This window comes from Dendrobates tinctorius, unplaced genomic scaffold (assembly GCF_039654945.1).
Source record: "Dendrobates tinctorius isolate UK_male_01 unplaced genomic scaffold, ASM3965494v1 ptg000143l, whole genome shotgun sequence".
Lineage (NCBI taxonomy): Eukaryota > Metazoa > Chordata > Amphibia > Anura > Dendrobatidae > Dendrobates > Dendrobates tinctorius.
Window position 1 is genome coordinate 30,540,247 of NW_027361810.1, and position 15,205 is coordinate 30,555,451.

Here is a 15,205-nt window from a genome sequence, read left to right on the forward strand (position 1 = left end):
AAACAAATGGCTCCATTGTAAAAAAAAAATCCAATGATTGTTCCCGTGCTTCCTGAGGTCATCATACACTGATGATGTGTTTAAGTGACATTGTCACTGTGGTGGACACGTAATGCTAGAACTTGTGACATCACTGTGGTGGACACGTAATACTAGAACTTGTGACATCACTGTGGTGGACACGTAATACTAGAACTTGTGACATCATCACTGTGGTGGACACGTAATGCTAGAACTGGTGACATCATTACTGTGGTTGACATAATGCTAGAACTTGTGACATCATCACTGTGGTAGACACGTAATACTAGAGCTTGTGACATCACTGTGGTGGACACGTCATACTAGAACTTGTGACATCACTGTGGTGGACACGTAATGCTAGAACTTGTGACATCACTGTGGTGGACACGTAATGCTAGAACTTGTGACATCATCAGTGTGGTGGGCACGTAATACTAGAACTTGTGACATCATCAGTGTGGTGGACACGTAATGCTAGAACTGGTGACATCATTACTGTGGTTGACACATAATGCTAGAACTTGTGACATCACTGTGGTGGACACGTAATGCTAGAACTTGTGACATCATCAGTGTGGTGGGCACGTAATACTAGAACTTGTGACATCATCAGTGTGGTGGACACGTAATGCTAGAACTGGTGACATCATTACTGTGGTTGACACATAATGCTAGAACTTGTGACATCATCACTGTGGTCGATACGTAATACTAGAGCTTGTGACATCACTGTGGTGGACACGTCATACTAGAACTTGTGACATCACTGTGGTGGACACGTAATGCTAGAACTTGTGACATCACTGTGGTGGACACGTAATGCTAGAACTTGTGACATCACTGTGGTGGACACGTAATACTAGAACTTGTGACATCATCAGTGTGGTGGACACGTAATGCTAGAACTGGTGACATCATTACTGTGGTTGACACATAATGCTAGAACTTGTGACATCATCACTGTGGTAGACATGTAATACTAGAGCTTGTGACATCACTGTGGTGGACACGTCATACTAGAACTTGTGACATCACTGTGGTGGACACGTAATGCTAGAACTTGTGACATCACTGTGGTGGACACGTAATACTAGAACTTGTGACATCTCTCAGTGTGGTGGGCACGTAATACTAGAACTTGTGACATCACTGTGGTGGACACGTAATACTAGAACTTGTGACATCATCAGTGTGGTGGACACGTACTGCTAGAACTGGTGACATCATTACTGTGGTTTGACACGTAATGCTAAAACTTGTGACATCATCACTGTGGTAGACACGTAACACTAGAACTTGTGACAACATCGCTATGGTGGACACGTAATGCTAGAACTTGTGACATCATCACTGTGGTGGACATGTAATGCTAGAAGCAGTGACATCACTGTGGAGGACACGCAATACTAGAACTTGTGACATCATCACTATGGTGGACACGTAATGCTAGAAGTAGTCACGTCATCACTGTGATGGACATGTAATGCTAGAGCTAGTGACATCATCACTGTGGTGGATACGTAATACTAGAACTTGTGACATCACTGTGGTGGACACGTAATACTAGAACTTGTGACATCATCACTGTGGTGGACACGTAATGCTAGAACTGGTGACATCATTACTGTGGTTGACACATAATGCTAGAACTTGTGACATCATCACTGTGGTAGACACGAAATACTAGAACTTGTGACATCACTGTGGTGGACACGTCATACTAGAACTTGTGACATCACTGTGGTGGACACGTCATACTAGAACTTGTGACATCACTGTGGTGGACACGTAATACTAGAATTTGTGACATCACTGTGGTGGACACGTAATACTAGAACTTGGGACATCATCGCTATGGTGGACACGTAATGCTAGAACTTGTGACATCATCACTGTGGTGGACAGGTAATACTAGAACTTGTGACAACATCACTGTGGTGGACACGTAATGCTAGAAGTAGTGACGTCATCACTGTGATGGACATGTAATGCTAGAGCTAGTGACATCATCACTGTGGTGGACATGTAATGCTAGAGCTAGTGACATCATCACTGTGGTGGACATGTAATGCTAGAGCTAGTGACATCATCACTGTGGTGGACATGTAATGCTAGAGCTAGTGACATCATCACTGTGGTGGACATGTAATGCTAGAACTCGTGAAATCATCACTGTGATGAACATGTAATGCTAGAAGACATGTTACTGGAATACCAGCTTACCAATTACACATATTAGTTTACATGATCATAACTGATGGCCAGGGAGATCCAATGCAAAATGATGGTTCCCCCAGCTACCATGTGTCTTTTGTTTTCTTTGGGGTCCCTCAGGCATCAGGTTCTGAGTATGACTCCTATGGCAATTTATATTGATATTGGTCTGAATAATCAAAAACTGAGCCAAAATGTCCATTGGGAACCCTAATGTATAGACATGTAGCCATGTATCTGTAAGTCATAGGCATTGCCAGGGCTTACTGTAACTTGTAGTTCCACAACAAGAGGAAGTTAGTAAATTGCCCTGATCTACTGTACAGAAGACTCCATTTTTTTTTTTTTACCTAAGAGGCCGTTGACAACTATAACGTCCATTTTAGAGAAATATGGAGTCCTCAGGAGGACAGATGGCCATATGTAAAGGAGAACTACCAGAAAACCTACATTAAAGCCTGCAATATATTTTATTCTACCTGTTCCCCTCAGTCAATAAGTCCTCCGAGCATCCCTTGCACCTCCATGTTATCCATAGCAACACTGGACCTCTTAGCAACCGATCACACCTCTTCTTTCATATTCTTAACTGAGCTATGAAAATGAAACCTGATTTTTGATTTGTTACCATGAGCACAAGTGATAACATTAAACTGCCATACTACTGGGAGTATTGTGGGTAATTATGTGGTTTTAACCCCATCGGGACCGGACTTTTTTTTTTTTTTTGTACTTTCATTTTTTTCCGTCGAGGCCTTGTTTATTTGTGGGACAAGTTGTAATTTTGAATAACATTCATTTTACTGTATCATTTAGTGAAAAATGGCAAAATAAAAATGTCCAAGTGGGATGAAATAGTGGAAAAACTGTAATTCTGCCATTGGTTTTTCGTTTGCGGTTTTTTTTTTTAGTGTTAGTTTTGTAGTAAAGATTACTGTGTTTTACATATATACAATCGTCGGCGAAATTGTTGGTATCCTTGAAATTGTTCAAGAAAATGATCTATTTCTCCCGGCAAATTATTGCAGTTAAACATGTGTATAACAAAACATCTGTATTTCATTTGTGCGTATTGGAACAACACAAAAAATACTAAGAATCTAAAGGGAAATTGGACATCATTTCACACACAACCCCAAAAATGGGCCAGACAAAATTGTTGGCACCTTTTCAAAATTGTAGGTAAACAACTTTGTTTCAAGCATGTGATGCTCGTGCAAACTCACCTGTGGCAAGTAACAGGTGCGGGCAATATGAAAATCACACCTGAAAACCAGATAAAAAGGGGAGAAGTTGACTCTATCTTTGCATTGTGTGTCACACTAAGTATGGAGAACGGAAAGAGAAGAGAACTGTCTGAGGACTTGAGAAACAAAATTGTTGAAAAATATCAACAATCTCATGGTTACAAGTCCATCTCCAGAGATCTTGATGTTCTTTTGTCCACGGTGTGCAACATAATCAAGAAGTTTACAACCCATTGCACTGTAGCTAACCTCCCTGGATGTGGATGGCAGAGAGAAATTGATGAAAGGTTGCAAAGCAGGATAGTCTGGATGGTGGATAAGCCCCAATCAAGTTCCAAAGAAATTCAAGCTGTCCTGCAGGCTCAGGGTGCATCAGTGTCAGCCCAAACTATTTGTCAAATAGTTGAATGAAATGAAATGCTATGGCAGAAAACCCAAGGGGACCCCACTGCTGACACAGAGACATAAAAAACTACACTGCAGTTTGAAAAAATGTACGTGAGTAATCCAAAATCCTTCTAGGAAAGCATCTTGCGGACAGATGAGACCAAGATAGAGCTTTTTGGTAAAGCACTTTGTTCTACTGTTTACGGAATGAGGCCTACAAGAACACAGTACTTACAGTAAAATAAGATGGTGGTTCAAAGATGTTTTCAGGTTGTTTTGCTGCCTCTAGCACTGGGTGCCTTGACTGTGTGAACGCATCATGAAATCTGAAGATCAACAACGGATTTTGGGCCGCAATGTAGCGCCCAGTGTCAGAAAGCTGGGTTTGCGCCACCTCTGACGAAGCTGCTGCCAAGCAGCGAAACGCGTTGAGTTCTGTCAGCATTAGGCACTTTGTCTTATCCTGGTATTGTACTCTGATAATCATGGTTGCATATTTGTCATTTTGCTGGTATATGTGTCTCTACTGATATGTGTTTACATATTACCTATATGAATTGATATGCCTTTTCGATACTTACATTTTGACAATAATGTTCTATATACCTTTTTTTTCTCAACCAGGACTGTTAGACCACTATATTTAAAAAGTGTGCCTTATCCGAGTGACCAATTTTGGACTACTCTATGCAAATTTTGTCTTGTTTTGTTATGAATGTACATTTTTAATTTTGCTTTTCTTGATTTTTCTGTTTTTGCTATACATTGTCCTTAATAAAATTAAATATTATTTTACTTTTTGGGTGTGTACACAATTTTTCCCTGTCTTTTCCTTCTCCATTCATAGTTATTTTTCAGGGTTTCTGTTACACCCCTCCCTTTATATTTAAATATACTTTAGCAGTGCCCATTTTTCTGTGCTCTTCGGGTTTGCGTCCTAGGTTATGGGTCTTCCAGCAGGACAATGACCGCAAACATACTGCAAGAAGCACCCAGACATGGATGGAAACAAAGCGCTGGAGAGTTCCAAAGTGGCCAGCAATGAGTCCGGATCTAAATCCCATTGAACACCTATGAGAGATCTTAATTTGCTGTTGGGAGAAGTCACCTTCAAATATGAGAGACCTGGAGCAATCTGCAAAGGAAGACTTGTCAAAAATTCAAGTTCCAGGGGTAAGAAGCTTGTTGATGGTTATAGGAAGCGATTGATTTCAGCTAATTATTGCATAAAGAGTGCAACCAAATATTAAGTTGAGGATGCTAACAGTTTTGGCAGGCCCTTTCTTGGGGTCTTGTGTGAAATTATGTCTAATTTGTCTTTTTTTCTCTCTTTTTCGTGTTGTTTCAATTACATAAAAGAAATAAACATGTGTAATTACAATAATATTCTGGAAGAAATACTTCATTTTCTGAAACAATTTCAAGGGTTCCAACACTTTTAGTCATGACTGTATATATGTGTGTGTATAATATAATACACTACTATTATTTATTTATATATATATATATATTAGTAGTGAATAATATTCTAAAATTTCTGAAGGAAGAAAAGCTGTTTATGTTGCCATTTTCTAAGGCCAGTAACTATTTTATTTTTCCGTTGATAGATCTGCGTGAGATTTGGATTTTTTTCATTCCGAGCTGTAGTTTTTCATTGGAGTACATAGACATATTGAACACATTTTATTACATTTTTGGTGGGGGAATTGAGATGACTGAAATGCAACAAATCTGGCATTTTATTTTTGTTATTTTTGAGGTTACAATGTTTTTTTAAATAATTTTATAATTTGATAGATTGGACTTTTATGGATGTAACAATACCAAATATGTTTTTATTTTTTTTATATTTATTTTTACAACTGGGAAAATGGGGCTAATTCAAACTTGTATATTATTAATACATTTTTTAAATATTTAACTTTCTTTTTTAATCTCCTCATAGGATGTGACCATGAGATCATTTGCTTATACTATATACTGGAATACCACAGCATTGCAGTGTATAGTATAGATCAAGGTTACCTATGATCTTGTGCACTTGTGATAGTGCTATTTAGATGCTGCTGTCAGATTGACGGCAGCATGGAAACAGCAGTGATCGCAGGTAGTGCTGATCGCTGCTTTTATGGGCAGATGGTGGTTATGTATTACAGTGGATGGAGAGGGCACAGCCCCTGAGCCTGTTCCATACTTGTGCACCCTGACTGTTACGTACAGGTACGATGGGATGTGCAAAGGATTTAATGTTCTCAAACAGTGGAAAAGGTGCAAAAAATATGTCACAACATTGCTTTAATACAGATTTTAGGGTAGTTCTCCTTTTAAGGGGTTGTATAAGCTTAGAAAAACATGGATGCTTTCTTCCAAAAATACCTTTCCCCAGTTGGTGGCCGATATTGTAGCTCAGTGTTGCCCACTTTAATGGAGCTGAGCTGCAATACCAGGCACAACCCATGGACAGATGTGGTGCTGTTTTTGGGGAAAAATACGCAACAAACAAAACCGCAATTTTTTTTTAGACCTATAAAACCAATTTAAAGGGGTTATGGATACCCTTCTATCTTGGGAAAACCCGTTTGTGAAATTGAAACAAAAAACAAAAATCATATTGTACGTCCATATGACAAGACAGAACAGCACAGACAGGTACGTATGGGTGTGCACTCTACTTCTACCAGGTCCTAGTTCTGGTCTTACGGACAGTTCTTACCTTCATGACTTCTGGATACTGTCGGAATTTCTTTCCACACGGGGCAAAATAAGTCACTTCTCCCTGCAGCCGTCCACTGGCATTCTTTAATCTTGTCTCTCGTTGCCAGCTATAGAAATGATTCATAGCATTACATAAGATACAGAGGTGTCATACCTAAATCAGGTCATAAAGAAAGAAGAAGAGCCGAGCTTACATATTCATGATCAGTGAGACAACAGAGACAGACACTAACATCATGTTCTTAGGGCTCGTCCAGACGAGAGTATTTGCGGTCCATGTGCCAAAACTAACGCACAATGATGACCAATGCACAGAAATGGGGTTGTGCAGATAAATGAGGTCCGCGTGTAAGTAAAATTGCAAATTATGCAAATTGTCTCTTCAGAGAGGAAGAGGACTAAAACTCTAGTGCCACCTATTGGAGGTAGCAATCCTAAAAGTCAATGCTGACCCTTTAACGAGCCTTGTTACATGACTTAGGATAAAAGCCAAGCCAGAATCTCCATTTGCAGACACTGTGTTTCGGGGTACTGCCCCTCGTCAGTGCAAAGTGGGAGATCTGGTTTGGCTGTGAGAGAGGCGTCTGACCGATATCCAAGAAGTATAATTTCTCCTTGCGGAGAATGACATGCTAAGTATGCCGAGATGAGGAGACTTAAAGCCGCAATGCTCCTCTGGTAAAATTGCAGCATGCACTAATCAGACCCGTTTTTAAGATCAGAAATGCGCCCTTTAAACTCAGTGGGGTTATGCTGCTTCTTAAATATTAGCAAAAGTGAAGGAAGATAGTTTGATGGTGGTGGCATATCCTAGTAATGATGGTCATCCAGTTTAGATAGTGAATCTCTGGACCATCAGGAAAAAAAGGACTATATCTGGTGAAAACCAACATGACCAATCCTTCTTTCAACTGACATCTGTCATGGAGGGAGAGTCGAGACACCTACATACACATTAGGTGCTCAGGCTATCCCACCAAGTTGGCAAGTTCTGCCAATATACATCTAGTGTGTATTGCTGTTTTCGACCGGCCTTCTTACTCATCTTTTCACCAGTCATCCATAGTCTTCCTTTTGAATTTGTCAGCGTGAAAGATGCTTATCTTGGCTCAGGCGACATAATAAACTTATCACTTCTCTTTGACAATAATAAATGACTAGTCAATAACAATCCATTAAGTGACTGCCGATCGCCTACTTATTTGCCAATCGGCGGTCATTTAATAGCCTGTTTAGACAAGCCAGACGCATTTCCCATGTGCACAGAATGATTAGTGATAGATTGTTCTCGGCAGCACATGTCCTGTTAACACAGGTTGATGAGCTGCCAAGAAATATGTTTGTTAGGTGATTGGCAGCCAGGGTAAATGATCCCTTACTGTCTTCACTGGTCTGCAGAAAAGCCTCCCATGGTGACATCATGTGGCCAATGTCAATTCCATAACATTTCCTGTTATTGCATTTGATAAAATAAAATAAAAAATACAACCAAACACATAAAACATAGTTTGTCCACTAATATTAAGAAATGATAATAATGTGTCTTTAGATGACCTACCCATACTCCAGTGGAATACGCAATTCACGCTCATCTGTAACTCTTCGCCTCTTGGCAGAACCTTAAAATAAAGGTGAATGGTTTAGATATTTTTAATGTACGTATTTTTCTACTTTCATTTTGGTATAATAAAACCACAATTACTGAATACATCACAAATAATGACAATTATTTAGATTTCATATTCTGTAACTCTATCCCCCGCTATGATACCACAGGCGACCAGCAGGGGGCTCTGCACATGGACTACTCTGGACTCCATTGCATTAATCTAACAAGTTTGAGCCCAAATATTTCACTTTGACTTTTGATAGTTGAAAATGTTTTATATCAGATGACAAAAAGTTTCAGATATCAATTCATATCATTGAGAGTCCAGTAGTAAATGTGTAACATGTAACATTAGTATATTATATTAGTACATTACATTAGTACATAATATTAGGTTGTGGCTACATGACGACTTTGACCAAGACAGACTGTGCGTCCAAAGATCGCTGCATTCTGCTGCTACATCGGAACATAATGCTAGTGATTGGGGCACTGCGACTTACAATGTATCACAACCACAGCAAGCCACCAAAAAAATTCAAGTCTTTCCGACTTTTTATATATGCATTAATAGCAGATTGAAGGAGGTAAAAGGCAGGTAGAAATGCTAGCCTTTTTTTTTTTTTTTTTTTTTTCTCTAAGTGGCGTGTGTTTTTATAGCATTTTTTACAGCATTTTTCAAAAATGTTTTAATGCGTTTTATTGCATTTTTTACATTCTCAGTTATGTAATAGATCACGTCAGCCACTCGAGGAATCTTATTAGAATCGCGATTGTGAAAAGATGGGATTGAAAACGCGGCCAAAAATACAACACAACATGCCAATGGAGGTCTATGAGAGAAAATCAGTGAAAACGGCCCTGCACCCCCCAAAAGAAAAAGAAACGGACATGCAGAGTTTGAAAAAAGACAACATTGACCCAAAGAAGGAAAGTCAAACACCCCAGTAAAAACATGAAATTTTCCAGTGCTGAAGAAAACTCTCAAAATGGTAAAGTAGGGATATCCGGACCGCATGCCAACAGAAGACTAGAGAAGAGAATATAAATATTAGATACCGCATGGCGTGTTGGGGCTGAGAGTGGCGGAGGAGCTGTGGAAGTCGGGGGATTGAGTATCGGGGCATAGGGCGGCAGGAGCAGAGCTTGGGCTCTTCATCACTTGCAGGTTCAGGGGTGTGGAGTTGGCCGCCATGCTGTTTGCTTTGCTGTTTGGAGAAGGAGTTGTTTTGTTGAACTTCAGTTTCTCTCCTTCCGTATCACTGTCAGATTCATCCTTATCATCGTCATCTTCCGATCCCTCAGAGTCAGATTCTGAATTGCTGTCCGATTCTGTGGGGGAAAAAAAAAATAGAAAAAGTAAAATTTGCCAGCTGATGTTTGGAGTTCTGCACAGTATGGGGTAGAGATGGCGATATCTGCTGTCTAGAGTATCCAAGCTGCGCCTTGCAGTTGTCTCTAGATAACGACTCCTATGATCTTTAGCGATTTCATGGACTAGATGATATATCAAATGTAGCCTACATTCACAACTACGAGCGAGGCATAAGATGTTCCAAAGTGTAACCTATGCCTGTTACATTAACCTGCATGTAATTAATAGGAAACTTTACCATCCTCAGTGCTATCACCACGACTTTCTGTTCTCTTTTACTTTTGTATAAAACCTCTTCGATATAGGCACACTAGCTTCAAAGTAAAGCTGCCACCAGGTCAAAAGTGGAAATTTTTGCTCTTTATTACTGCTGTTCCCAAGTTTTTATTTCTTTTCAAATCCATCATACATTTGCACAGATTTTTTATAGTGCTAGTTTTTATGACCATTATCAAGAGGACACAGCTCTTAGGATCCTCTGAGGCGTGTATTTAGGCTGCTCTGCATAATAATTGCCCTGTGAACCACGCCTCCTTAATAAAGGCCATAAAAAGTAGCACAAAGTATAAAAGCTCGTATCTCTGGAATTGTATGGCGGAATTAATAAAAAAAAAAAAAAAAAAAAACAGTACGCAGGGGAGAAGGAGTAAATAAGAGAAAAAAAACTGGCCAAGTTTGACCTGGTGAGAGGTCCTCTTTAGAGGTATATTCTAGTGTTAGATATTTATTAAATCTCTGATAGATACCGGATATCATCTGGTACCCATATTTATCCAGAGAAGATGGGTCCCTAGACCCCCCTCCCACCTCTCGTTCTGTCAGTGGAGAGGTCACAAGACCATTGACTTCTACAGGAGTTCTAAAAAAGCGGAGCACACCTGCTGAGCTTTATCTGGGGCTCTGATAGACATCTAATATGAGAAAACTAATTTAGGGACCATAAAAAGCCACTGTAAATCAACTTTTAGCTTGGACTATTTTTTTTCTCTAACCCCTTGATGACGTTCTGTACATGTTTTTACAGCAGCTGGTAAATCAACAACCCCCCCCCCCCTCAAAAAAAAAAAAAATCTCAAAAGATTAAAAAAAAGAGGAAATAAAACAATTATATTTAAACATAATAAAGGAAAAAAAATAAAACTGTTCGAATGTACTGCTCTGTGGTATGCTGCACCCTTGCATCTATAGTAGAAGTAGCAAAATTTTGCACGTCCCGCTATAGTATTTTTGCAATGGCAGAGACCAATGTGAGTACATCATATCAAATCTTTCATTAAGCCAACACTAAAATTCTCAATATAAGCGAGTCACAAACCAGACTGACTGTCTGAATCATCGTCTTCGTCATCTTCATCTTCCTCTTCATCGTCTTCTTCATCATCATCATCCTCATCCTCGTCTTCTTCATTGGAGTCATCGGAGTCCTTGCTGCTGGGGATATCAGAGTCAGTTCCTCGAAACTTGTCCAATAAAGGCTTTGCAGCATTTACGTGATGGGAGGTTTTTATTGCTGGTGCGTTATTGTTCAGAGCTTTCTCCTTGCAGAGACTTTGTAATAAGGGGGATCCGCTCGACCTCAGGACTGATTTGCTAGATGAATTCTTTTTGATACAGGATGTCAGGTTGATGGGAGTGGAGAACTGGGCGCTAGTGGTCACCACCACATTTTCACTTACTTTACTTTCCCGCTTTGATTTGGTGGTGAGCGCCAGTGGGGCATCCTGTATAACATAGGGAAGGACTCCATTTGGCTGGTGATTTCCCAACAGAGCGTTTGTTAAGAAGGGATTGGAGTGATTATTCTCTAAGGACTGTTTTTGGTGACATACGGAGTTGGGAATGGGACTGGAAACTAGTTGTGATACCATTGTCTTTTTCGGGTGTTTGGAGCTGTCCTGTGGCTTGGATAGTTGTGCAGGGAATGTCTGTTTGTGGTGATCCTGCATAGAGACAAAACAAAATAATCTGTAAAACACAGACAGACAGTGACATATAGGCCCCTGTGGAAAAAAAACAGTATATGAACCCCCTTGCTCTCTATAGAACAGCACCTTCATGTTTGTCCCTCTTATATACATGAATTACAGTGCTTTGGTGAATTACAATCCCCCAGTAATGGTGAGCCATGATCCTCATTAAATTGGTGCCTCAAAGTGGTTTCCTGGATTAATATTCTTTAACGGACTGGGTTAAAGAGAATAAAACTAGGTTAACTGACCCTCGACCAGTGCTGCCTCTCCTTCGTTGTCTCCAGCGTTTGTTGACAGGCTGCAGCAGTGACCGTGTGCACATGACAGTTGCAGGCAATTTGTTTGCTCTTCTGATTCGTGCCAGCTCCAGTGACATAACTGCTGAGTCCAGTGATTGGCGGCAGCGGTCATGTGCACTGTAGATGTGATGTCACCACTACTACATGCAAAAAAAAAACAAGGGCAGAGGTGGAGAGGCATTGCTGGACCTGCAGAGGGTGCATAAAACCCAATTTTGTTATTTTTAAACTGGGGTAGTCATTGTATGTGTTGTGTCCTTCCTTCTGAATATGTAACACTTTTACAAAGAGAACATTTGCAAAATTGCTAAATCCCAATTTATCACCTATTTGCTGATCAACTGATTACCAGAACAGTGTCCCACATTTGGATAGAGCTGCAGCGCACATGCAGGACCTCTTCTCCATTCAAATGGGGGTGCTCTAGTCCCCTGTTCTCATGATCACTGGGGTCCAGGTTGGGTGACAAGTTGTGATTATGAGACAAGCCCTTTCATTTTTCATTTTAGATGTCTTAACAGAAAGGTGGACATTGAAAGAACCATGCATAGAATCCACTAACTCTGTCAGGCCAACAAAGTCTAAAGATGTGAGCAGGTTTAGGAAATTAACAAATCAAATCCATTTTTGTTGAGATTTTAGAATGCGGAGCAGAAATATTACAATTTTTCTCATTTCTCACTCGTAAGCTACCATAAATTACACAGCGATTGCCACAGATTCTATAAACATTACAACTGAAGGCTGCAATCTAACTTCCCTCCAACAAAAACATGCACAAAAATACACCCAGCAGAGGCACACCACCTTCCCTGCCAGTATGACAATACAAAGGAAAAAAATGAAGACATTCCCTCAGCCCCAATGCTGCATCCACCGCAGTATTGCAAAATTAAAATTTGGGCAACTTTCTATCTTTTGTGTTTTAGTTCCGAATCCTTACCATTTTCAAGACCCATGCCTGTTGTCAGTGAACGTTTCCAATGTTTCCTCTTTGCATATAAGAGGAAATACATTAACACCTTCAGATGTGTTTTAGAAGGTACCGTATACTTAAAGAAGCACTCCTCCTCCCATCAACATTTTTTTCCTCTTAATATATTGCAGCCATCTCTATATATAAAAGTGAATGTATGTATGTATGTATGTGTGTGTGTGTGTGTGTGTGTGTGTGTGTGTGTGTGTGTGTGTGTGTGTGTGTGTCACCAACCAATCACGAAGCATATTTCATTTTACCAGAGCTGTTCAAAAGAAGCTGAGCTGTGATTGGTTGCTATGAGCAACAGTTTTCCTTGCAACCAAATCACTAAGCATCTCTCATTTCACCAGAGCTGGTTAAAAGTAGCCGAGCAAGTTTTCCTACTTGACAACACCTCAGCAGACACTGACATGGTGGGAGAAATCTAGCATCCCTGGGAAGATAAGCTCCCAGCCATTGTCTGCCCCCCTGAAAGGAGCAGAGAGCACATGACAGAAATGAATCCCCCCCTCCCTGCCCATATCCCCATCACACATCCTCCATCCCATAGGCACATCTTCCCTCTTAAAAGGATCATTGGTAAGGGAGTCAGAGCAAATCCATCCAGGGCATTGGTTTTGACCCCAGGCCTCTATTAATGGGATCCCTGGTATGGAAGTTAGGACCATTCCACTCAGCTCTGTGGTTCTGACCCCAGAGTCTCTTAAAGGGATCATTGGTATGGAAGTTAGGGAAAATCCACTCTGCGCTTTGGTACTGACCCCAGGCCTTTCTTAAAGGGATCTCCGGTATGGAAGTCAGGGCAAATCCATCCAGCGCTTTGGTTCTGACCCCAGGCTCTCTTAAAGGGATCTCCTGTATGGAAGTTAGGGCAAATCCCTCAACGCTCCAATTTTCACCCCAGGGCTCTATTAAAGGGATCATTGGTATGGAAGTCAGGACAAATCCACTCAGCGCGCTGGTTCTGACCCCAGGCCTTTCTTAAAGGGATCCCCGGTATGGAAGTTAGGATCGTTCCACTCAGTGCTCTGTTTCTGACCCCAGGCTGACGGGATGATGTGGGATATTAGGGGTAGTAGTCCGGTGGCTTTGGCTGATGGGATGATGTGGGATATTAGTGGTAGTAGTCTGGTGGCTCTGGCTGACGGGATGATGTGGGATATTAGGGGTAGTAGTCCGGTGGCTCTGGCTGATGGGATGATGTGGGATATTAGTGGTAGTAGTCTGGTGGCTCTGGCTGATGGGATGATGTGGGATATTAGTGGTAGTAGTCTGGTGGCTCTGGCTGATGGGATGATGTGGGATATTAGTGGTAGTAGTCCGGTGGCTCTGGCTGACGGGATGATGTGGGATATTAGGGGTAGTAGTCCGGTGGCTTTGGCTGATGGGATCATGTGGGATATTAGTGGTAGTAGTCTGGTGGCTCTGGCTGACGGGATGATGTGGGATATTAGGGGTAGTAGTCCGGTGGCTCTGGCTGATGGGATGATGTGGGATATTAGTGGTAGTAGTCTGGTGGCTCTGGCTGATGGGATGATGTGGGATATTAGTGGTAGTAGTCTGGTGGCTCTGGCTGATGGGATGATGTGGGATATTAGTGGTAGTAGTCTGGTGGCTCTGGCTGACGGGATGATGTGGGATATTAGGGGGAGTAGTCCGTAGTCTGTGACGGGATGATGTGTGATATTAGTGGTAGTTGTCTGGTAGCTCTGGCTGACGGGATGATGTGGGATATTAGGGGTAGTAGTCCGGTGGCTCTGACGGGATGATGTGAAATATTAGGGGTAGTAGCCCGGTGGCTCTGGCTGACGGGATGATGTGGGATATTAGGGGTAGTAGTCTGGTAGCTCTGGCTGACGGGATGATGTGGGATATTATAGTGAATGCGGATATGCGTAGTGGGCGTGGCTCTACACTCAGATATATATATATATATATATATATATATATATATATATATATATATATATATATATATATATAGACTAGCTGAAGACCCCGGCGTTGCCTGGGTATAGTAACCAACTGTGGTTAGTTATAACAAATAATGATTATATTGCACATAAAAACCGTGCATCTAATCCTATCCTCTGTGATACTGACTGCTGAGCCGTGTATCTAATTCTATTCTGTGTGATACTGTGGGCTGAGCTGCGTATCTAATCCTATCCTGTGTGATACTGTCTGCTGAGCCGTGTATCTATTCCTATCCTGTGTGATACTGACTGCTGAGCTGTGTATCTAATCCTATCCTGTGTGATACTGACTGCTGAGCCATGTGTCTAATCCTCTCCTGTGTGATACTGACTGCTGAGCTGTGTATCTAATCCTATCCTGTGTGATACTGTCTGCTGAGCCATGTATCTGTTCCTATCCTGTGTGATAC

At 41.1% G+C, this 15,205-nt stretch overlaps 1 protein-coding gene across 18 annotated transcripts in view; it reads right to left on the minus strand.

Annotated features, from left to right (window-relative positions):
- The window catches only part of BAZ2B (bromodomain adjacent to zinc finger domain 2B), a 379,566-nt gene that overhangs the window by 70,663 nt on the left and 293,698 nt on the right, over positions 1-15,205 (minus strand). For 17 of the 18 annotated variants that reach the window (XM_073545694.1, XM_073545710.1, XM_073545708.1 and 14 more), the window contains 4 exons: positions 10,887-11,511; positions 9,256-9,528; positions 8,146-8,206; positions 6,586-6,694 (listed from right to left, as the gene is read on the minus strand). In XM_073545694.1, coding sequence (XP_073401795.1) covers positions 6,586-6,694; positions 8,146-8,206; positions 9,256-9,528; positions 10,887-11,511 — 1,068 coding nt within the window. The remainder of the gene's footprint in view (positions 1-6,585; positions 6,695-8,145; positions 8,207-9,255; positions 9,529-10,886; positions 11,512-15,205) is intronic. The other variant, XM_073545699.1, reaches the window with a different exon arrangement.